General features: G+C 45.8%; 7 protein-coding genes across 7 annotated transcripts; 2 read left to right on the forward strand and 5 right to left on the reverse strand.

Annotated features, from left to right (window-relative positions):
* Positions 1-3,077: 3,077 nt before the first annotated feature.
* Positions 3,078-3,407, forward strand: FMAN_14238 (uncharacterized protein; the record flags this gene model as incomplete). Its single annotated transcript, XM_041825514.1, has 1 exon — positions 3,078-3,407. The coding sequence occupies one exon, from the start codon at positions 3,078-3,080 to the stop codon at positions 3,405-3,407; it is 330 nt and encodes a 109-aa protein (XP_041690886.1).
* Positions 3,408-3,802: 395 nt separating this feature from the next.
* Positions 3,803-6,826, reverse strand: FMAN_14237 (uncharacterized protein; the record flags this gene model as incomplete). Its single annotated transcript, XM_041825515.1, has 3 exons — positions 3,803-5,491; positions 5,544-6,723; positions 6,786-6,826. The coding sequence occupies 3 exons, from the start codon at positions 6,824-6,826 to the stop codon at positions 3,803-3,805; spliced, it is 2,910 nt and encodes a 969-aa protein (XP_041690887.1).
* Positions 6,827-8,133: 1,307 nt separating this feature from the next.
* Positions 8,134-9,356, forward strand: FMAN_14236 (uncharacterized protein; the record flags this gene model as incomplete). The annotated part of the gene is made up of 4 exons (XM_041825516.1): positions 8,134-8,348; positions 8,394-8,998; positions 9,045-9,191; positions 9,238-9,356. 4 exons carry the CDS (start codon positions 8,134-8,136, stop codon positions 9,354-9,356), a joined length of 1,086 nt encoding a protein of 361 aa, XP_041690888.1.
* Positions 9,357-10,829: 1,473 nt separating this feature from the next.
* FMAN_14235 (uncharacterized protein) lies at positions 10,830-12,788 on the reverse strand (the record flags this gene model as incomplete). The annotated part of the gene is made up of 3 exons (XM_041825517.1): positions 10,830-11,205; positions 11,284-11,957; positions 12,009-12,788. The coding sequence occupies 3 exons, from the start codon at positions 12,786-12,788 to the stop codon at positions 10,830-10,832; spliced, it is 1,830 nt and encodes a 609-aa protein (XP_041690889.1).
* Positions 12,789-13,781: 993 nt separating this feature from the next.
* On the reverse strand, positions 13,782-14,540 carry FMAN_14234 (uncharacterized protein; the record flags this gene model as incomplete). The annotated part of the gene is made up of 1 exon (XM_041825518.1): positions 13,782-14,540. The coding sequence occupies one exon, from the start codon at positions 14,538-14,540 to the stop codon at positions 13,782-13,784; it is 759 nt and encodes a 252-aa protein (XP_041690890.1).
* Positions 14,541-15,792: 1,252 nt separating this feature from the next.
* Positions 15,793-16,551, reverse strand: FMAN_14233 (uncharacterized protein; the record flags this gene model as incomplete). Its single annotated transcript, XM_041825519.1, has 4 exons — positions 15,793-15,971; positions 16,019-16,175; positions 16,305-16,352; positions 16,405-16,551. The coding sequence occupies 4 exons, from the start codon at positions 16,549-16,551 to the stop codon at positions 15,793-15,795; spliced, it is 531 nt and encodes a 176-aa protein (XP_041690891.1).
* A 5,763-nt stretch (positions 16,552-22,314) lies between these two features.
* FMAN_14232 (uncharacterized protein) lies at positions 22,315-23,397 on the reverse strand (the record flags this gene model as incomplete). The annotated part of the gene is made up of 1 exon (XM_041825520.1): positions 22,315-23,397. One exon carries the CDS (start codon positions 23,395-23,397, stop codon positions 22,315-22,317), a length of 1,083 nt encoding a protein of 360 aa, XP_041690892.1.
* Between the last annotated feature and the right edge of the window lie 665 nt (positions 23,398-24,062).

The raw sequence follows: 24,062 nt of genomic DNA on the forward strand, positions 1-24,062 counted from the left end.
ATTATAATCCTTTTTAAGGTATTATAAAATTATAAAAGAATATTTATTATATATTAATAAACTATTAATAGTATAATAAGTTAGTTTAATAATCTTTAGCTATTAAATATAATTACTTTAAAAAGAGGTTAATATAATTAAGATTAATTATATTATATATTAAATAGAAGCCCTAAAAGACCTAATAAGCTGCCTAACAAAGGGTTAATATTTATTAAAGTAATAATAGGCCTTTATTATTAATATTATATAAAGTAATAATAATAATTTATATTAGTTATAATTTTTTAAATTAAAATATATGGTTATAGTAATTAAATAAAAGATATAAATATTATATTATAAAGATTAAAGGCTATTATAAAATAAAAAAATAAAATATTAAAAAAAAAGAGATAAAAAGGTAAATTAAGAAATAAAGGTTTTAATATTAAAGAAAAAACTATAAATATTAGTAAATTAAAGCTAACTTAATARGTTAATAATAAATTAAATTAATTTATAAGGTAATATAGTATAAAAATATAAATTAAGAGAAAATATAAATAAACAATATTTAAAAAGGTAAATTTATAAGTAATATTAATATTATTTAATTAAAGTAATAATTTTATTATTAAAATAAATAAACTTTATATAATTTTAACTTTAAATATATAGGCTTATTATAAAGGCTTTATTATTTAAATATTTATATAAAAAATTAATAATTTAATAGTTCTATTAAATTAATAATAATAAAAAAAAAGAATTAAATTATATATTAGTTATATATTTTATAAAACTTTTAATTATATTTTTTAAGTATTTTTAATATTTAATATTTTTTCTTATTTATTTATTAATTTATAAGTAAAGTACTATAAATAATTATAATTATTTTATTATTATTATTAACTTAATAAAGCTATTAAATTATAAGCTTATTATATAAAGGCTTAAATAATAAAGCCTTTTTAATAAACTTATATTTTTAAAATTAAAATTATATAAAGTTTATTTACTTTAATAATATAATTATTACTTTAATTAAATAGTATTAATATTATTTATAAACTATAATAATAACTTAGCCTTGGTTTCTGAATTATATAACTTTAGGACCCTATAGTATTTCTTTAAAAAACCTCTCTTTAAGGAATCTTCTTTCCTTAAGCTTTAATATTATTATATCTATTTAACTTATCTTTATAAACTATAATAATTTTAAAGCTTTTACTTAAGTTATTTAAATATAATAATTAACCCTTAAAAAACTATAGTAATTAGCTTAACTTTAAATAAATTATTAATAATAACTTTAGAAATTATTAATAATTCTATTTTAATTAATTAAAAAGAACTATTTTAAATAATAATCTATTTTATTAGGTAAGTTATATTATTAATTTATATTACTGCCTTTAAGGTTTAAATTAAATAGTTAAAAAAAAAGCTTACTTTTAAGTAATAACTTAAAAGTATTTAATAATAATTAAAATAGTCCTTTTAAGACTTTTATAAATACCTTGTACTTATTAAAAATTACCTTTTTTAAAAACTTAATACTATTATATAAACATATTAATATTATATAAAGTTATTTCTAAGTTTTTAGAATTTTATAACTTTTTAAAAAGGTATTAGTTTATTTAAAATTAAAAAGGAATTAATATAACTTATATAAAGATTATAAGATATATTAAATTATAAAAATAAGTATATAAAAAACTTYCTTAAAATCTAATTAATTAAAAAGAAGCCTTGTATATTTAAAGAAAGCTTAAAACTATATTAGCCTTTTTTCTTTATCTTACTTAAAAGATTTTTAATTAACCTTTTTAACTATATTATATTAAATTTATTATAATTTTAAAATATATTCTTTAATTTATTAATTATAGTTATTAATATTAATTATAGCTATTAATATTAATTATAGCTATTAATATAATATCTATATGTAATAGCCTATAGGCTAATTAGGCCTATTATATAATTAATTATAACTTTATTAATAAAATAGAATCAATATTAATAAAAGCTATAAGTTATATTATTAATAAAAAGAATGTTTTATTAAAAAACTAATTTAATTTAATTAAAATAACTATTTTTAATTATACTTTAATTAATATAATTACTTAACTTACCTTTAAACATAAGGCCTTTTACTTAATTAAAAAAAGATAATTATAAAATTTATTATAAAGTTATTGAAAACTTACTATAAATTTAATAAAAAATATAATAATTAAACTTAATTTCATTATTATAATATTTAAGCTATAAAAATACTATTACTTAAGTATACAAGCATCTCTAAAGTCTACCATAATCTAAACGTTCATTGCCTCCCAGACAGCAAAACTTCATTAAGTCAATATGATTAAGTTAGCTGCCTCAATTGCAGCCTGAACCTAAATGCACTTAATTTATCTGGAGAGCCTTACTTGCTCTTTAGCTGGCCGAAATCTTCCTCCCGCAACCCAAATCAAAGGTCCTGTATTGACCCCTGCAACCACGCTTCAATCGTCCAACACGCTTCGATAGTAAGTCATTCAACCCGACTTCCCTTCTAATCGCAATCGCTAACAATACCGCAGCTGCCCCATCACGATGCCTGCTGCTCAGAAGAAGCCTGCAGTCCGATGAGGCTTATCTAACCGAGGACCTCGATATGATCCCTTTGATCGACCTATTTATCAACAGAGACGACCACGCTGACCTCCGTGATATGGCCACGGAAATCGGATCGGCCTGGGAGCGTACGGACGATGCCAGCCGCGTCAAGCTGGCAGCCTTTGGTTGCAAGATCCTTGAGGTCATGTGGCGTCACTACCCGCTGGTCGGCAAAGAATTCCTTGAGCTTAAGGGGAAGTTGCTCAGAGGGGTAGCTCCAAGCTACGATTAGTTGGTATTCGGGCAATTTCGCAGGCTTCTAACCCAGCCACCCTCTGTCAAATTTCTGAGGCCAACAGTACGTACAATTTCTGCAAGGTCCTCTTCTTCCCTTGTGCTAATGCGTAACCGATTCACACACCGTGGTGAGGGACAGGATCAACAACATACAACACGGCGTGGGAGTAAACGCAGCCATGGCGTCGGTCTACCAGCATCATCTCGATGTCCGGCGCTCAGCTGCACCAAAGGGTGGCATGCCATGGCCAAGGGCAGGGAGGGGAGGTGCCATTGCCGTCTCTTGCACCTACGGCTCAAGAAGTATAGTAGTCTTCGTCCACGCCTACTTACCGGCCATTCAGTTAGAAGTACTAGACGTCGAGGCGCTAGCTGAAGCTGTTCCATCTAGAGGTCTTGACTTCTCTCGGCTGGGTGCAGTCGCAGGCTTTTCCAAGCTTTCTGCGCGATTCTACGGCCTATCCGTCCGGAATGGAGCTCTAATCGTTTGTATGCCAGTACTCAACTAGCCCGGGAATAAAGGAAGAAAAGCAGCTATCCACAGGCCCTCCCGCGGTAGGGCCGCTGTAAAAAGTAAGAGACTCACCAGTCGCTCGAGAGTCAAGATATGTTGAAAAAAGAAAGGAGAAAAAAAAGGAACGTAAGGGAAAGGAAAAGCACAAGAATGAGGGAAAATGACAATGAATAGAGGAAGAGTAAGAAATAAATGAAACGGTGCCATACTATCGGCCTTGTAGGCTTTGTAGAAAGTTCTGGATGAAGTGTATAGTTCCTCCCCCCTCCCGACTTCCCTGAGTGTCTCCGTTAACTACTTAGACAGTCTGAAGCGACACAGCTAGAATACAAACCCCGTACTCGTCTTCCTAATCGCATCTCTCCTCCCATCAATCTAGACTGTTCGCCCCTATCTCCCGAAGAAAAAGCGCGAAAACATAGACGTCGTTTCCACCTTGACGTCTCCGTGACTTTCGTTGCTGAGGCGCTCCCATTCTTTCTCGTCCTTGTCCTCGTCCTCGTCCGCGCCCTCGTCCGCGCCAGGACCCTTGCTTGCCGCTCTCCAGCGCTTGATAGCCTTGGTAGAATCCTCCGTCTTCGGCATACTGTCGAGCACGCCCTCGCTCAGCGGAACCGTGACCTGCGGGTCCGTGGCTGCGTCTGCGGCGGGGGCTGTGGTTGTGGCTGCGGCCGCGTCCGAACCTGCGCCGCTGCCCTTCGTATGCGCGTCGTCCACCCCTCGCACTGGAAGCGTCATCTCCACCTTGGCTTTGGTGGGCTCGGCCTCGGTAGGGTCGGCCTCGTGGGTAACCGGCGGCTTCTGGGCCGCCGCGGTGGCCTTTTCGAGACCGATGGCCTTGTCCAGATCCATTTCATAAGCCGAGCTCGGCTCATGATCACCGTCCTCTGATACCGTGCTGGGTGCCACGGCCGGGAGGTTCACGGCTTCTGTTGCCTTTTCGGCGTCGACCTGGCTGACTGGCTTCTCGGATTGCGTAGGTTGCTGTTCAGTCGTGTCAGTGAGTTGGCTCGCTTCGGGACCGTTGTTGGCTACACTGACCTCTTTCGCGTCGCCCTCGGCCTTCTCGTTGAGAGCTGTAGCCACATCCGCAGTGGCCTTGGCTTCATCCTCTTTCCGTTTCTTCTCTTTTTGTCTCTCCTCCTCTTTCTGCCTCTTCTCCTTCTGTCTCTCCTTCTCTTTCTGCCACTTCTCTTCCCTTGCTGCTCTCCTCTTTTCCCTCTCGATCTCGGCAGCGTGGAAGAGAGGATGGACATAAACAACTCTGACGCCGCCGTCGCGCTCGATGATTTCCGGCCTCTTCTTGTTGGGGTCAGGCTTCGGTACGGATGAGGCCCCAGGCACGCTGATCCAATAGCGTCTCTCCTCGTCGGTCTCGAAGACAAAGAAGCGGTCGATCAGCTGAGCAGCCAGGTGCAAAAGCTGGTTTGACCGAGCGTCACATGTCGCGGCGTCCTGGACATAGTTGCGAACCTGTATATCGTTGTAGTCGTGTTTCGAGCGCTTGAACCAGCCGTTGAGGAAGAGAGGGGGATCACGATGCAGCCCTTCCCGCCTCCGCACTTCTACCTCTTCGGCTTCTCTGTCCTTCTGCTCGTCTTCCTCTTGCGCCTTCTCGGCTTCTACCTCCTTCGCCTGGGAGTCTTGCTGTTGAACATCCTCGTTTTCGTTCTCTTCCCTCCTCACTTCTACCAGTGATGCCTCGACTGATTCATCGACGGTCTGCACAGCCGCTGGGGTGGCATCAGGGACGGCTGGGCAGGCAACGACTACGGCGTCCTCGGCAGGTTTCTCCAGGGATTTGTCGCGGGGTTCAGGCTCAGCCTCTCTGGCAAAGAAGAATCCCGCAAGCAGACTGTGTTCCGGTAGTGTGTTGGCGTACACCAGCTCCCAATCTGGTGTCTTGGTGTCCAGGTCTTTCTCGTGCGCGGCGTCACTGGTCGTAGTCTCTTCTGTCGCGGCCGTGGACTCTTCCCGGGGGACCTTGTCCTCTTCCGCTGTCGTCTGACTCCCTTCCGGAGTGGCCGTGGCGTCTTTAGCTTCGGCCTCACTCTTGACAAGCTCTGCCTTTCGTTGCTCCTCTTGCTCGCGTAAGTACTTCCTGAGGCTGTCTTCGGTACTGAGCCCGTACTTGTCCAGCCTCTTGTCCTCGTTGAGCAACGAGCAAATCCGCTTTGCATTGGATCCAGGTGTGACGGAAGCGCGGGACAGTCTCTTCCAGCAAAGACATCATTTTGTATGCCAGGATGATGAAACAGGCCATATGTTCCCCGGACTCGACAAGTCGTTTACGCATGACCTCGAGAAAGGAATGTATCCCGTGCCACCACATTCTTCCCAGCATGCCATGCTTCGCAGCGAGCCTTTTGAGCGCTGCCGACGCGCTGGGGTGCTGCGATTCCGAGAGAAAGTCGTAGTGTTTGTGTAATAATGTGCGGTGAAGCTCAATGAGAGCCGCAAACTGCTCCGCATTGAGACTGGGGACCCATTGGGAGTCGATCAGTACCCAGTATTCGCTGCCAACCTTTTTGTACAGATTCTGGTCACCCAGCTGCCTGAACTCGACATAGCATGGCAGTTCGGTCTTGGGCTTCTTCTCGGACTCAGACTTCGTCTCCTTGGTGAGGGCAGTAGTGTCGACTCCAGTGTCTGCCGTATCCTTGCCCGAATCCGCGGGTGCAGTACCAGCCTCTTCAGGAGAGGCCTGCGGCTCTTGGACGGATAGATTGGCGTTCTGGTCTACAGGATGCGTGGTGACGGTAACCTCATCGAGAGCGGCATCCGCATTCGCATCCGTCACCTTGGGAGATGTTTTCTCGTGATCCACCTCCTCGAGCTCTGCCTCCTCAGCCTCCGCCTCCTTAGAAGCTGTCTCATCTAGCCTTTCACCCACACTGGTCGGCATCGCCTCGGGGTCGGGGTTCGAGTGCTTATTGTCTTCTTCCGCTTGGACGGTCTCTTGCTCTACTTTCGCTTCAGCAGCCTCTTTCTTTGCTTTCTCTTTGGCACTCTTTAAGTCTCGCAAGATCTGTTCAACCAACTCGATTCCAGTAGCGAGCAAGTGTTTTCCGTCCGCTTCTATGCATTCGCTTTCGACCATCACTAAGCCGGCATAGATGCCCTTTAGTTTGGCTATTCGTTGCTCCTGCGAGTCAACTGGTGGGTCTTGATTGTTGGCTTTGACGGTCTGGACCTCCTCAGCGACGGCATTGCTGGAATCTTGTTCGCGGCCGGTGACAGTGGCTGCATCGTCCTCTGTCACGACCGGCACCTCGGAAGTGTGGTGAATCACGGAAACGGTCGCAAGGCAGCTATTGTGTTACTACTTGTCAGCACAATGCCACTCGTGTTGACGGGATCAATCTCGACGTACTCAGCAGGAGCATCTCTTGGGTTACGTGGACCACCACCCATGGTGGAGATGAAAAGGAGCCTGCTAGAAGAGCGGCAGAGCTGCTGTAGCTGAGATCAAAATCGAGGAGAAACACTCGACTGGTGAATGGTCAGAGGGACTAAACACGTAGTAAGAAAGCATGAAAACAGCAAAATCTAGAGAAGAATCGGAGCAAACAAGAAGGAGTACACAAGGACTGTGGCAAGGCTTATATTGGGTACAAAAAGACGCCGAAAAACGGGGGAATAGGCGTTCATCGCCGGTTCGCCTTCATGCATATGCTAAAGAGTCGGCGTTTTGAGCCGCAGACTTGTTTGCCTCTGGTTGCCTTATGGTTGCCTTTCGATAAGAACAGCTGGGCGCCGGGGCGCGGGATCATACCCGAGCCCGGCAAGCGGATGCCCTATCAGAGAGAAACTCGGTGAAGTGCCAATCCATAGAGTACAAAGCTGCCATCAAAATTCATATGAACACACCCCACCAGGAGGAGGAAACCATTGGGCTCGGGCGCCCCTGAATTGACAATTGAGGCTCGCCGGAGCATGCGAAAAGCGAATGGCAGCCCCCATCCCATCACCCGTCTTCAGCGGCTTGAGCATGAAACAGGGACCAGCATTAACACGTAGAGGTAAAGCATCAGTATCCGTGCATGGAGGGCTAATGAGAGGATGTACCCTCTAGAACCCTCTAAGGAAAGGATGTAATCTCTAGAGTTGGTACTCCATCTCCAGATGACAGGGTTTATCTGGAGGCTGGGGTTAGCGGGCGGAAAGTGCTTCCGGCTGCAAGGGGCTGTCAACCCCCAGGAAACTTGGGCTCTTGTGGAGAAGCTAAACTTTTAGGGTCCGAATCCTGTACGGAGTAGTACTCACCCCGACACGCCCTCTACACCCTTTACCTAGGGACCCTAGACTCAGCTAAGTCCATGTGTCGCCATATTCCAGCCCTGTTAGCAGCCATGGAGGCTTTATATTACAGGGGCCATCAGCTAGCCAATAATCTCAAATAGTGTATATCCCCGGCCTCGCCGTGCTGTTCGCTCTGGCAGACCCAAGCTACTGGACAGCCACAATGATCAGCAACAACCAAACATATGCTAAAGTCAAATCAGCATCACCAGTGATAATAGACTGGCCCCATTACGCGACTTCGGTCGTCCGTGAAGAATTTCCAACGTGCCAAGAACAGGTCGATGAGATTTGCGCGTGAGTACCAACCTTCGTGCTCTTGTCACTTATTAACCCACCAAAGAAAATCATCAAAACACGTTGCCCTATACTATACAACGATTGATATCCAATCCGTGCCTGAGTCTTCACCTGTGACAATGGAGACCATTGAATATCAGAGAGAATGGGCAAAAGATGTCCAGCTCTGGTTCAAAAAAAGCCACTATGAGCCCGTTCAACACAGAATCCTTGGCAGCGCACCCCTTGGTAACTGTCATCAAGGTATTGAAAGGTTTGCTGCATACGGCAAACACAGCTTCAACGCATGCTATATGAAAACGGAATTGGAATATAGTACTCCAACACTCTATAGGTGATCACATTATTTATCTTATATGTACTTTGCTGACTATCTCAGGCATCAATGGTTCTTCAAGTTGACGTTCTGTATGGCTTGTAACCGTCGTCTTGATGCAGCTCAACAACAACACGAATGCCAACGCAAATGCGCAATGGGAAGCGAACAATGTGGAAAATGGTTCCAAGGGGATCTAAACCTCAGACGCCACCAATACTTCCACCACAACTCTACTCCAAGAAACCATAAGTGGTGTGGACATGAAGTTCGATTCATGTATGACCTGCATCTACTAGGCTATAGCGCGAAGGATATCAGCAGAGAAATTCCTTGGAGACCCACGGAGATATTGGAGAGTGCCATAAAGGAACCAATGTATGGCTGCCAGTACTGCCAGAAAGTCTATAAAAAAAGTCCGGGACTAGAAAACCACAGCTGTGCGGCTCATCAGGTAACACCGACGCTATACCATTGCTACAAATGCGACAAGACCCACGAATTGGAAAGTTTGGACGTCTGTCTTGGCAGACGGCGCAAGCTGAACTTGGGAGACCAAGCAGAAATGGATGCCTTCTACGAGATGCAGCTCAGGTTTCTTGCTCAGATCGACCGTCCAGATAGTTTAAGGTTTTGGCGAACGTCTAATGGTTCCATGGAGCGACCTGGTAAGTCTTATGCCTGTCCCTCTGTGCAGAGACTGATAAGAGCTAGAGTTTTGGTCCATCCTTTGCGAGCTTCTGTGGAATAGAATAGAGGAGTTTTGGGATGTACGAGCCGATAAACTTGAACGAAAGATGCTTACTCAGCTACTAAGGGTGGCGCGACATGAGGAGCTTTTCGTTTCGCAAGGAAAAGGAGGTAAGAGGAATACATCGCAAGAACTAGCCATAATTAACTGTTGCAGATGGAGTTATCTATGTACTATCTGGAAATTTAGACTGGTATAGAAGCCTCAGGTTAAAAGCTCATTACAGAGACGAACGACCACTGCTTAGTGCTACCGACGTGGGCCTTGCTGTGTAGCCACTGTTGCTTTTTATACACTACTGAAGATGGGTTTTAGATCTATTGTAATCCGTTTTGTTTTGATATACTCTATATTGTTAGCCTAATTGTTTTTATCATTCTAGAACAGCAAGTATCGAGAAGGGCAAATTTTCCTCTCAACAGGCTCCAGGCACTCACCCGCGTAGGTACCATCGCACAAGAAGCTCGCTCATTCTTGACATAGGGCTCTGCAATGAATTTCATTCTTTTCTCCCAGGTCATGTTTGATGATAGCACGAATGGCATCATCATCATAAGCATGCGGTCAGTCCAGTCACTGGCGGGCACCACTCCGTCAATTCTGCGTCTGACATCGAATGTATGACTGCTGGAGCAATAAAATCGACTTTATCTGTAAGCTTCTTGAGTCCCTTTGTCAAAAGCTCAGGGAGATATCCATCATCGTATGTTCCCAGGACAGCCGCTTCCATCCCTTCCTGAATAGCACGATCAAATTCTTCTTCTTCCATCTCATAGACCCAGAGAACACCGAGCAAGTTTTGTTTGTAGGACCAATGCATCAGTGCGACAACGCTCGCGTAAGTCTTACATCCACCAATGAGAGACAGGCGAAAGAAACAGTAGAGCACTTCTCTTCCGGTGCGTGAAGTGGACGACACAACACAAGAATATGATGCTGCAATGCATAGAAGAGAAGCACGGCAGCCTCGCCTTTCACTGAGGGCAAGCTATATCAGGCGGACAAAAGTGGACACCCAACATGGACGCACTGCGAGCCACCATCAGATTTGCAATCGCTATAGGTCGCCTAGAACAGAGATGATGCCACCACTGCTAACTTATACCAGCAATGACTACCCTGTACTGTCAATATGTCTTCTGCTTCATTAAGCATCAGTATGTAATCAAGTCGGCGTTATTTGGTAATCTTGCAGGGCTTAGTTGTCTCTCGCCTTGGACCTTTGCTGCTCCCGAGATTCATCTGGGTACGTTCGTGCAGGAGGTTTTCGAGCATATGCTTCTGGGTCGTAGGGCAGCCATGGTGGAATATTGCGAACGAGTCGGTCGTTTCCACCAGGACGTGCGCCTCGCTTTCCATGAATGGATGACTACCGACCCCGTCCTGGGTGGGCTCCCTTCCACAATGAAGGGCCTGAAATCCAAGCAACAGGATCAAGATACCAGCGACAATTCAGAAATCTCCAACTTGCACGTCTACAACCGTCTAGGTCCTTCACCTTTAGCTAGGTAAAGCCGAGCCGTCCTGATTCGAGTTGTGCTACTAGACGCAAGTTGCTTTCACCCACCAGCGGTCTATGCTGCCACGACTTATCCATTCTCTTTCAAGCTACTGCCATCTAACACAGTTCGTCTTTGGAGAATATGCTTGCCAACACGGCTTTCTCGAGCACCTACAAACACGCTTCTCCGAATTGCAGAGAAGTACGGATGGAATCATCAATTAATAGGGCGTTAGACACTCAAGTATCATCCTGCGGCTTCTATTCGATAAGGGAAATTGGCGCCTTGCTTCGTAATTCCTTCCCAACCCGTGGGATCGCACGACTCTGCTTGCTCAACCACCCATTCCATGGCCTTGATGATAGCACCTTCATCTTTGGCATCCTTTAGGTCATAGGGCTGTTCTCTCCCATTGACATAGCCAAACGTTAGCTCAGTCCAGGCACGACAGAGATCAGTTTGCATGTTTGAGCAGGATTTCCACGGGTCGTAATACCAACTTTCGTTGACTTCACTTTCTGGGGGCTTCTCAGTCCTCGCTGGGAGCTTCGGCTGTTTGTCCACACAGAGAACTTTGAACTTTGTTCCAATCACAACGAGTATGGCAATGCGTTGTTCATCCCTAAACCCCACGGTCAAGCGGTTAGCCTCCAAGTTTCACAAAAAGTCCATGCGTCTTTGAGAAGACATGCACACTCACGTTTTCTCGTTCTTGGTCCAGCACAAGTAGGCATTACGCAGATACTCCTTCTTGGCCAGCCTCCTCGCTTCCAACTCTGCTCGCTCCCATCCCTCAGCCGTATCTTCGGAGGCTGGCTGGAAATGGGCTATGAAGTACATCAGCTCATGTCGAGAGGCTACTATGAGATGCGCGCCGATTGAGATCTCCAGTATGTGATACGGATACGTGGTATCTACGTTCTCAGCATAGGACTGATTGTCCTTGGAGCCTCCTATACCATAGGGGATGTAGAGTAAATGGGCATGCAACATGGCAACAGCCTTCGCATGTAAGGTGACGCCATATTTGTCGTATTTAACGAGAAATGTCTCGAGGCTTTCTCTGATGCGAGATTCCTTCGACTTTTTTGACTTGAGCTCGTATTTGAGCATTTCCCTCAGTCGTCCACAGTAGTGCTTGTTCCAAAGTTGCGTTTTGGCTCGTTTCTTCTCGTTTTCTTCCGCTGGCGGGGAACCTCTACAAACCTCCCACGGTACCAGCACGGAGAGCATGCTTGGCGGCCGCTCTTTATTGATTGGCAGGATGATCGGAATGTGTTGGACTGTATCAGTCTTTCTGCGTTTTGACGTCCCGAGGCCGTGATTCCGGGAGTCACTCTGGCCCTCTTCAAGATTCCATTCGCTCAGGAGACCCTCTTTGTCAGGTAACGGCAACGAAGAGAGAGCACCGTTATCCTGACTTACGACCCTAAGCTTCCGGCTTATCCCAAACCCTGTGAGGTCGTCGGACCGGTCTTTGTGAAGAAAGAAGCATGCGAGCTTCTCAAAATTGCGATGAGGTTTGAACGAGAACATTCTGAATTCCTGTTCACCGTTGCCATCGACTGGACTCGCGAGACGTGATGTCCACAGCGTATAGCATTGTGGAGGAGCGACCGTCTTGGGCGTTACTTCGACCAGGATGAATTCCCAGATGGAGAACACGATCATTCGGAACTCAGGTTTGACTTCTCGACCCTTGGCTACGGCCTCTTTGACGATCTTATCGACATTTGATCCCGTTAATTTGGATAACTTCGTGGCAGTCAAATAAACAAAGACAGATCCCATCCAGTACGATGTCGTAGAGGGAGCACTTCCAGGGGGTTTTCTACCATCGTGATAGCCACTGAGGAGAGTCGGTACAAGTTCCCGTGGCTGTTGGCTGCCATCGCCTTCCAGTATGCCGTACGCCATCCTCGTGAGCTTATCCATGCGATCGACTGCCGTATACGGCAATTTGAGTTGCTCAGCATCAACGAGATTGACATTCTTACGATCGCAGGAGGCAATGCTGAGCACCATATAGCCCACCTGGCGGAACAAAAAGTCTTTTTCGCAGCTAGCATTGCAAGCTTGTGCAATAACCAGATTGTAAGCCTGGCTTACAATACGCAGTACCTCAAACATGCACAATACCAACCCCTCACCCGAAGCGACTGTTCCCTCGTCCTCATCACCGACGGGTGGCTCCTCGCTACGCATTGTCGGTTGTAGGTTACCAAGTTCTTGTGGCAATGGTCTGAGAGGGAAAGACCACGAACCTCCAAGTTTTTCAACCACGAGGGTTTGATGATCAAGGTCAATGAAAACGCTAATGAGCACTTCAAAACCGAGTCGGGGGCTCGTATGACTGGGCATCGAGTATAGCCTCTCAAACCCAGGAAATGCATGATTCTCCAAGTTCTCGGGAGACACTGCGCATTCGAGAGGCTCCAAGGAGACGAGTAATGCATCCTTTCGGAGTTGTTCCAGCTTCTCACACTCTTTGCGCTTCTGCTTCAGCCAGTTGTCGTAAGTTGGCGAATCTTGCGGAATCTTATCGGCAATCAATCGGGGCAGCTCTTCTTCGTCGCTATCAACAGAAAGTCGGCGTCAGTCAACCAGCAAACAGCCAAAGCGTAGAAAGAATACGAACGATCTGATCGTGAGGACGAAAGAATGAAAAGAAAACCATGGCCTTACCATTCCTTATCGAACAAATAGTATACTTCCTTATATCGATATCCCCACACTCCACAGTGAAAGACCATGGTCGCGGTATCGCAGTCAGTGTATAAACTTTACCAAAGAAGTAAAGAAGCACAAGAAAAAAAGAAAAGAAGAAAAGACGCCAGTAAACAAGAGTATGGTAGGAGGTGCATCCTCAAGTATTTCTATTTCCCCTTAATCTCGTTCATAGCTCAGACACGAGGTCCGCCCAGGCCTAGACGCGGTCAAGCCACAAACCAAGGCAGCCGTGGTTCGATCGGAATCCAGATGCAAGCGCTCAGGTGGGTCACAACAGAGATTGCCATCGCCCAATTTGTCGGCGCCTCATCGACAGAGCGGATTAATTGTGTGGGACATCCTGGTGTGCCGTTTTGCGCCCGTAGGTACGTGTTAATTTTCGGCAGACTCAATTGATGACGTCTTGAAATGTGATGGCTTGGGTTATCCACTTATCTTTGGTCTTGCCAGATGGAGATAGAACTCGAGCTAATCTGAGCCGAAGAGCCCGTGCAGCCCTCCTGCAGAATAGCCCGGCAGTCGTGGACAGCCCCATCGATGTCTCGCCTGGACTCGACTGGGCGGCTCAGACATTGTGAAATGAGGGGCTCTTGAGAGAAGGTCAAGCTGTGAGCCTCCTACCTGAAGAGCTCCTGCAAAACCACGGCGGTTAAGGGTCAGCTTTCCCTTCCTCAACGCCTCGCGAAGCTTCCTCTGATGTGCATTCTTCAGATATTGAAACACGCCTACATCCATAGGCTGTAAGATATGCCTTAAGTGCAGCAGCAAGAAGTCAACGAGGATATTGAGTTTCATACAGTGTTCTCGAAAGGCAAAGGAGCCGTCGACAACGAGCAGCCTCCACACAGGACCTCCTTCCCTGATGGTTTCGGCATCTGGGGGGAGGTCATATACCCTGAAGGCATTCCCCAGATTGTTGCAGGTGCATATTGAAGCCAAAATCGAGTTCGCGACGTTGAACAGTGCCGACTTCTCCCTAATCCAGGAAGTCCTCTGTCTCTGTTTCAACGCCAAGTTCAACAGCAACGCTCGAAACAACGCCCCTGCCACCGTGAGACTTGGGCACAATGATACCCTCACGCATCCAGTTGCCCACACACTCAAACTTCTCCAGGTTTTCGCGTCTAATTGCAGACCTTCTTTGAAGAGCCGAAGCATGCAGAAGGCTTTCAGCCTATGTTTTTGTAACATCATCGCAAGCTGAGTTAAGTCGCGAGATCCTACCATTGTGAGAACATTACGGTGATCTTTGTTGTCTGTTGGAATCTGAAGAATGTGTCGAAATAGGTATAAAAATGGCATTGAAGTGGCTTGTATTTAGCGATCTTAAACATGGAACCTACGCCTCAACCATGGCTAGTGATATTGTGAAGGAGCGATGTCTGCTAGCTAGTTAATGAATCAGAGAGCTAAACATGTTTTGGCTCGTCACAGGTTTCATGCAGCGCACCTGGCCACTTCTATCGCGCCCTGTGTCCAAGCTTGCCAGAAGTCACTGTCCTTGGCCTCTTCCTCTTTCTCTTGAGCATACACTCAAGATCCTTGTTGGAAATACCTTCAGAACTTCATGTTAATATCAGCTAATTATGGAAGAAGCTTGTGCTTGAATGTTGCTAGATATGCTGGAACCGGATTTGATCGTGATGATATGCCGGTCGTTCGTTCTCAGGTATGGGGAATATGTGTGAATAGGAGCAATAGAGCTTCACTACCAAGAGAGCATGGAATGGTTGCCCAGTAGCAGTTAAACCTGCTGCTCAGAATGTTCCAGGCGAGAGGAGAAAGGGTTTGCCGTAGGAATACCTCTATTTTTGGGGCCGGGGAGGACCAAAGAACTTTCATGATCCTTGAAGCTCTTGGGAGCTGCAGCTCGGGGAGACCTGGAATCCTTTACACTTGAGGCTCTCTTTGCAGACAGACGGCCATTGTCGATGGATCCCAAAGGCACCTCATCATCCATCCTGTGTCGGGTAGCATTTTGATCTGCTGGTTACATTTACATGTTATTGTGTTGGACATGAGACGGCCCTGATATGCTAAGTGAGCAGGTAAAGGGCTGTGAGGTCAATAAAGGCGGTTGTCGTTAGTTATAGATAGAGTTACGGGGTGGGGCCTTTTGTGTCTTTGTCATGATATCTGAGCTGCTTTCGTTCGCGTTGAGCTTATGCCTGTCTGTTGCTAAGGAACAGCATGAGCTGCAGTGGCAGAATTTTGTATCTGGGCGGGAATCTAGTGATCGATTGTCGCGTTGAGCTGAGCCTGATCCTTGGGCACGGTCTGTTATCTTGTAAAGTTCATACCTGGCTGAGGTTAGGTCGTGAATGGGGATCCGTTTGTGGCCTGCGCAACCCGCTCTGTGGTCACATAAACCCTAGAAGACCCGGTTGAGGAACGAGTTCTAGACCCAATTGAATGATGATGTACCTTATGCATCACTGGCGTCTTGAAGTGCAGGTTCCAAGCGTCTACGACATCCGTATCAGATAGCATCGATGAACTGGCGTGTGCACAATGTCCTTCGGGAGATGAGGGCGTGGGCGTGGGACGCTATACTACATACTGTAGTAATACCGTGCAGGTCTCTTTGTTCTTCTGCGCATCTAAGGATCTTCTCAAGGATCGCAGCACCATATCGGCGCGCTGTCGGCGCTCGCTCAGCTGGGTCTGCGTCAGAGGTTGGGTCCGGGTGATCGAAGGCCGTGTACCTTGCATCGTGATCAACGTCAATAGTAGCCAAGGTGATGAATACTGGAAAGGCCACCGCTGGCCCTGTGTGGTTGCCAGGGCAGAGTCTGGTACGCAGTCTCGTTCGATACTGTATATATACGTCTCGTCCGTTTTGCGCAGCTGTCGGCGCTCAATCTGGTGGATCCGCGTCAGAGGTTGGGCTCGGGTGACTGGTCCGGCACCGCAGCTCGAGACGCCTCTGACCACGGATGCGGCTGGGACGCGGCGCCGGGTGAGTTGCCTGATTCAATGCCGTACATATACGTCACGTCCGGGAGATGCAGCTAGCTCGCCTGGGTGCTGCTGCTCCTGCTGTCATCGTCAGCGTCTGTGCAGGGTGAGGTGGCGCCGGTGCCTTACGTACAGCCTCGTCCAACGCCGCCGCGCTAGGTCGTGGGCATGGCAATGCTGCGGAGGGAGTGGAGGTTGCTGATAGGAGCCGACTCTGCAGAGCGGTGGTGCGTGTACGTGCGTGGATGTCGCAGGGGTTTCTATGGTTGGGAGATGTCATCTCTGTCGTTGGACTGACTACCCTATGACTGGGGCCGTGCTGTTGCCTGTGATAATTCGTGAGCCAGGCTTGCTGTGATTCTGGTGTTGCGCTTGTGTGTTGTTTATGTGTGCTTGCTCGTGAGCTTGCTGTGACTGTACCGCTGGATATGCTGCGTGTTGATTACGCTTGGCTGTGAGCTGCGCTTGTTTGGGCGTGTCGTTTATGATTGCTTGTGAGCTTGGCGCGCGTATGTGTTATTTGTGACTACTAGCTGTGGTGCTGTGATTGTATTTGTGAGACTGACAGCTGACGTCCGAAAATGAGGGCGGGAACCCGCTGGGTAACTCACCGCGAGATATCAAGGGCGATGATCTGCTACAGCCTGCGGGGCAGTGCTGTTGCTGTTGCTGTTGCTAGCAGGGAGGAATTGTTCCTGGTGCAGGTTTGGGAACAAATCCGAAGCCTAGAGGTACGTACCTGCCAATTTGAATCACTCGGACAACCCGATTGCCCTACCTCATCTTCCGTAGTATTCTTGTGTTGTGTTCAAAGACATCCCATCTCTGCAACCCATGCCTCCGAAATTGGAGCTCTAGGTTACCGATCTCGCATGCAAATGAACACAAAACCGACCAATCAAACAGTGAATTTCCATTGCTAACAGAGACGATGAACTTGAAGAAGCACAAAAGTGCCCAAGCTTGACTAAAATAGCGAACAAAATACTCAAAACATAGATTAAATAGATGCAAGCATTTTGAAGATTTGAAACCCAATATCTAAGCTATTTCAGCTGTAATAATTCATTTTGAAAATCAAGGACAGATAGCAGCATCGGCTCGTGGATCGGAGGCATTAAGTTAAGTAGGTAAGCATCATACCGTTTTATCACATGATTGTTTTTCAAAACGGTAGGATGGGACTTTTGCAACGGACTGTTTACGCCCAATACATACACGCCACCTCCACATGCGAGATCCCTGTTTTCAGCTTGTGTCATCTTAGCCAATCATTGCGATGTTTCTACTTGAGTCCGACAGCCTGATTTCATTACTGTACGTAGCCGATACAGGCAGACCTCACGCCATGCATCCTACACGCGCCCTTAAAGCGTCCATCGTCTTATCTTGGGACACTCGTTCGTTAACAGGGAAGGGACATTCAAACGTGGCGAACCAAAAAGTAGGGCGAGTTTTCTGTAGGGTTTCCCGCCTTCTAATCAACATGCTACGTACTGGGCCTTGCCCACCACTGCCCATCTTGCAATTAAGTATGAGGAAAACGAGCATTCCATCGCCTTTGCTTGTTTGTAAGACGATGTATTTTTACTGGACTGCGAGCTGCATCTTCAGGCTGACCAACCCCTGCCCCGCCTGAAAGCTGGGGTTTCCTGGGAGGAGAGCCGAGCTTTGCTTACCTTTGCAGCACGTCAAACTCGAGATATAGCTTGTGCCTTGTACAGTAACTTGCTGTCATATTTTAGCGGAATGGTCCTCCTCTTTGTTCCAGATTTCGGAGGCGTCTCGCAAGTGATCGAATTCCTGTGTGCATGGCTAGAGCGTGCAATGACTCAAGGTTTTCCAACCTCAACACGCATAATACTACTTTATGAGGCGAGACTTCCTCCTGATGGTGACGTGAGTTTCCAACTCATAGCATCGTTGGCACCATATCTCTAGGGGCTCAACCCCACTAGCTGCTGCTTCTCTGCTAGCCAAATCAAAGATATGGTGACGAGATGCTTTAGGCTCTCAAACTCAACGTTTCAAGATGGAATGGAGTATGTGTGGGGGAAGCACAATAACCAGCGACTGTATCGCAAATACAGTGGACGGAGTTTCTCCGCACAACATCTCCAGAATCTGATGCAGTCAGCAATTCAACAATTCGCCCTTGAGCCATCAATGGTATTCGATGCTATTTCAGCTTCGAAAATTCAGTATACTTTGCCATATCGAATTGAAGGAAGTATTACCTCATTTCTGAGGCGCTCTAGAGATGCAGACAAGTTTGATAGTATCCTGGCGTCGGCATTGGTGATGGATGCTTACCCTCCGGGCATGCACAGTAGGTCAATGCCTTTGGAACAATCCTGTAGCTGACAAGTGCAGACTTTCCCCCCGGCCCCGTCTTCGATCAACTTTATAAAGAGGTAATATTGAGTCATTAAAGCTATATGGTCTGGTGGAATCAGTGAAATACCACTTTGTCAAAGCAGCGACGCACAGTCTAAGACATCGCCTCGACTCAGCCCGAATTCATGAGGACAGGGTAAGAGAATATCAGCTGGGTGGCCCTGGGTAGTGCGATCTCTGTATTGTACAGGCTCCCACCCACACGCTGGATTGCCAGCACAGGCTCTGTGGCTTATGCATCGTCGCGATTGGAAAAGAAGTCAGCCGCTGGCATTCCGGTTTGGGCAGTGTCCACTATGCCAAGATCTGCAGGATCTTGTCCTCGCCTTTCAGCCTTCAACAGCTGGTGATCGAGTACTTATGCTCGACGGAGATGATGCAGAGAGCACGTGGCAATTTCTCAAGGATCTGGAACGTGTTGTTGGCTTAAAGTTGGTCGACTTACGGGGATTGTTTGATGAAGTCAGAGCTTGTGGTATAGGCATGTTATGACAAATCGACTTTTGATTGTACACTTGTTAATCCGTGGACAGGGATATTCTTCGCTTTTGCTATATTTCTAGAAGGCTGGAGTCTCTATGACTGCAAGTATCACTTGAGTCGAATGCGCCCCAAGAAGATTCGTCGTGATGAGGCCGTATTCTGTAATAAGCTTGCATGGAAATTTGAGGAGATACAGCGCAATAATGGGACCACCATTGTCATTGATACTGGGAAAGAAGCATGGTCAAACAGACAAAGTAAATCTGTCGAAGTGTGCGTTGAAGAATATATCGCACTAGGATAATACATAACTGACTCGGATTCTAGACACAAGCCAGATGTGCTTGTCCAATACCAGGGTGGCATATATAGCAATAGCATTCTAACAACGAACGCAAGCCAACTACTTGCTAGTCTATTCTACATCGAGCTTGACGCCATGCCCGATGCAACCAGTCCGTCTCAGTATTGTGCTGTCATGCTCCAGTGTCGTGTTCCCCCTGGCCAGCCGCTAGTCTAATTACTCTGCCGCCTCCGCAGAGAGGATACATCACTCTACTGGCGAGACTCCAAAGCCAACGAGATTAGCGAGGAACTCTGCACTGAAGCTATATTCTGGGAATGTGAACGGCATCGCCCCTTTCTAAGGATAGTCATTGTCCATATCGCTTCCATGGAGTCCGAAGTTTATATCTCAACCGATGGATTAGATGGGAGAAAGCATTGGGTCAGCAATTGCCCTTACAAGATCGAACAGCTCATTCGGGACCAGGAGATGGACCATGTCTTTGGAGGGAGAGATAGAAAGATTGAGAGCGAAACATGGACAAAGGTTGCACAAGCAGAGCAGGAACTAAGAGAGGCACTGAATAGTATTTAGACTACCCAAGATGTGATGATTAATTATGCTCGCAATGCTCGAATTAGGTACAAGTATAAAAGACTGTATATATATCCTACTCCATCTAGAATTCTCCTAGCCGAAGACACTTCTTTAATTAAGCATGCTTCTATTAGAGCGGCCAATTTGGCTTCGGAATGCTTAGTTCTCAGGCCTCGTGGCAGTTTGCCCACTTGGCGTTGTCCGGTATGTGAAGTCCTGCCTCGCAATGTGATTGCCAGCGGTCGAGCCAAGGCTGACGCTAGCTTATTGGGTTTTGGGGTTTCGGGAGATTCGGGCGAACTAGACTCCTGCACCGACAAGTTGCTGCATGATGACGTTGTTCCAATTGTTGAGCAATCATTACTGGAGAGAGCTGAGAGCTCAGTGCGCGTCTTCTTTAATGGACTTGTCTTGAAGTTCTCCGGGCTTCGTAAAACATGCTCTGGTACAGAAGCACTACAGAATGCCTCGAAAAGTCCGGGTTTTGACTGGAAGCCGATCTCATAGCCATTTTTTGGGGCTTTCAATACCACCAGGATATCGTCGCTAAATAATTGGTGATAGTCGTTTGCTTTTTTACAAAGACCACGGCCTCTGTACTTCATTCCTCACTGATCATTTCTGTTCTGTGGGGAACGTTGTCGAAGCATTTTTAGAACTCCAAAAGATTGTCGATGCTTGATCTCAAAAAGGAGCAAAGAAGGATTGTGTTTGCAACCAGATTGAGGGGGATTCAATGTTATTAAATTTTTACTAAATAATAAACTTAGCCGCCTGTTTCCCAAAATAAATTTCTTAGTGCCGATCAATATGCAGGTACATTCGATAGCCGCCTGCTCGGCGGTTGCGGGGCACGGTGGCGGCTGGGGGCGCCTTCCTATAGCTTTGCTGAGAGAAAAGACCCAAATTTTAACGAGGGCGAGGAGGCATGGCAATTGTCAGTAAGTGAAGTCTCAGCTTGCCATATAATATCAATACTAAGATATGAAAGCATGTGGAGACGCTCAATTTATGCAAACCTTTCGCGACGGTGTAGTTAATTGTCATGACAGCCTTGGCATAGACTATATTGAAGCAGAATATTGTCCACGCTCTACTCGGGAGATCAACGGGCCCCAGAAAGCTGGCAGCAGGATTAGAGTAGTGAAGACCAAGGCATCCGGCGACATTGAAATGCAAAGTCTAACACATCGCTCCTCGGAGGGGAGTATGTACTCAGTAGCATCAGATTGGGAGAGCTCCTAGCATCCTGTAAAGTAAATGTAAAGTAAATTATTGATGCACCTTGAGGTTTTAAGTTAATTCATTATTTATTTATTATTTCTATACTTAAAATAATGTATCAATTAGTTTATTTTAAATATAACTATGACTTAAGATAACATAAAATTAAAGTAAGAATCAAATTTTAATATAGTATTATGTTTAATATTACTATATAAGTATTTAGCTTTCTCTTATTCTCTTTTGCCTATACTACCTTATGCCTACTCCCAACCCACAACGGTAGGGCAGGAAGTATCCAGACAGATCACCAGTGATCGAACACCTGAGAAGTGGAGAGGCGCTGTGTTCGCCCTCAGGTACATTTTTCAGAAAACAAGATTATATATCAGACATCTTATGCAAGCTTGGCCTCGTTCCCGAGCGCCGTGCTAAGCGTGGCCAGGATGTGGATTTATACATTATCGATAAAAAAAATGTATAAAAAGAATAAAGATGTCCTTAATCAGATTCGGAAATCAGGAGGACATATTCTAAAGGATACCTGGGTCAAGAACTTGGACCAGCTGAAACGCGGAATACAACAATCCGCAGCAACGCCATGAAATGTCCAGGCTTAGAGACTACTTAGAAGACTTATTTAACCCTGTTTATGTTGGATCGTCACTGGCATCACAACCGGGAGAGAATAACTCGTGGGTGAGCCAATTTCAGCATGATTCTGAGGCTGGGCCAGCAGGTTCGCAGACAGGCTCACATCAAGAGCTTGCGAAGTCGAGTGTCTCGCTGGACCAGAGGGGAGGACATGGTTCAGTGACTCTTGAAGAAAGCAATGCAGTCCGCGAAGGTGATTATGAGGAACAGGCGCTGGCGGCAATGCTGCTTCAAGCCATTGCCCAAAGCTGAAGGGCGTTGGGTCAACTTTTATGGCAGATCTTCGTCGGAAGCTTTGATAGTAGCGGATCGCCTAGATATAAATGCAATCTAATCGTGATGTAAGCATAAAGTGCTTCTGTTATGTGACACGTGAACGATGATGTATTTGGACTATCTAGCCTACAATGGCCTCCATATAGCAGTTATTTTGTTCCGTATTCCTTCTTTTGTATATCCAAGCTTCACCAAAAGCTGTAATATGGGCAAGAGCTGATCTAGCATCCAGTCACCTCCTGAAATGAAGCCTTCCACACCTGTTGTTTCCACAGTTGCCGAACCATGCCTGCTTGTTACTACTACCACCAGATCTTCGCGGCTTGCAAATTTCGCGATCTTCTCCCTTGAGTCATTTAGCAACCATCCAGTGCTGTATGCTTTTATGACTATGATCTTCGCTCCAGTGGAGACGATGGCAGCTATCCATTGACTTGCATTGCAGTCAACGGTGACTGGGACTATTGCAGCTCCTGGAAACCCCGCCTCTAGATCTTCGTGCGATAATGAACTGATATCTATACGCTCTGGTAAATTGAGACGCTCAGTATGCCCAAGCCTTGGCTCGAAGTTTGTGATCTGGCCCAGATATGTGCCTGGCCCAGGCTCGAAACGATTGCGCACCTTTTTGGTTTCTTGAGGGCGCGTGATCATGTCATTCATGACCATGACAACTCCCGTCCAACTCGGATCCAACAATGTATTGACGGCAGCAACGACATTTCCACGGCCATCGGAGCTTAGTGCAGTATGCAGCATTGTAGCTCCTGTGAACGCAATTCGTTTACGTGGGCCGTCCGGTATGACGGTATCCTCAAAATTAGCTGTAGCGGACATTTCGTCTGTTCTAAACAGGACTAAGGACCCCACGATCTCTTCGTCGGCCATCGCTTCCATGGGTTCGTGATAGAGACATATTTTATACCTAAGGTCCAGATTGGTACTATCCAGAGTGAATGGTGTCCTGGTGACAATTTTGGCCTTCCCATTCCAGAAACTTCGAATGCCCCCGATGACATCTTCGACGCCAAAAGCGCCGATATCATAATTGGTAGTTTCCGTGGGGGAAACACCTTTTGCGATAATCGTTCCTCCCGTTGCTATTATGACGATTTTGGGAAGCCTTTCTTTTGTCTCCGAGTGAAACTGACGCTTCTGCTCGCCCGCAATATGGCGACACTTTTCGCAGTCCTCGAGCGTCGTTGTCATTTTCGGTGCAGCTTTGTCCAGGTTTGGACAATGCTTTATATCCTCATGTCTCGAGACAAGGCTACAGGATGTGGGAGAAGGTTCGGAAGTAACGAGGATCTGACAAACACTACATATCTTCTTAGAGACGGTGTAATAGCACATGCTTTTGTCGGTGTCTACTTTTGCTTGGTTGAATAATGCACGATTATGGTAGCTGATAATTGGCGTGAAGTAGTATGTATTATATACAGCGTTATTCAAGGTCCTCTACTGCTTCTTCTCAGCACGCCAAGGCTATGTTACAAAACGATGTGGGTAGCGGTTTATGCATTATTGGGCTTATGGTGAAGAGTATTTCTGTCTATTGATGCGCCTTGCTTTTTTTCCTGCAGCTAACACAGGCGATTCATACTAGGTATTTCATATCTTGTAAACGCCTCACACTTGAACATTCAACTTTTTATGGTTGATGAGTGGGACTCGTATGGATCTACAAACCAGAAGAGGTCTTTGTGGATATCTTGATATCAATCGAAACACAAGAACATGGATCCTGCTTGGAGTAGTTCGCCGGCTAGAGGCAGCCTAAATGTCTAGAATCACTCTCCGAAGGACATAAAAGGTTGTCCTTGCAGGAGGACATAATGTTGTCCTTGCAGATGGACGTAATGTTGTCCTTGCAG

This window comes from Fusarium mangiferae (assembly GCF_900044065.1).
Source record: "Fusarium mangiferae strain MRC7560 genome assembly, contig: FMAN_scaffold022, whole genome shotgun sequence".
In the NCBI taxonomy this organism is placed as follows: Eukaryota; Fungi; Ascomycota; class Sordariomycetes; order Hypocreales; family Nectriaceae; genus Fusarium; species Fusarium mangiferae.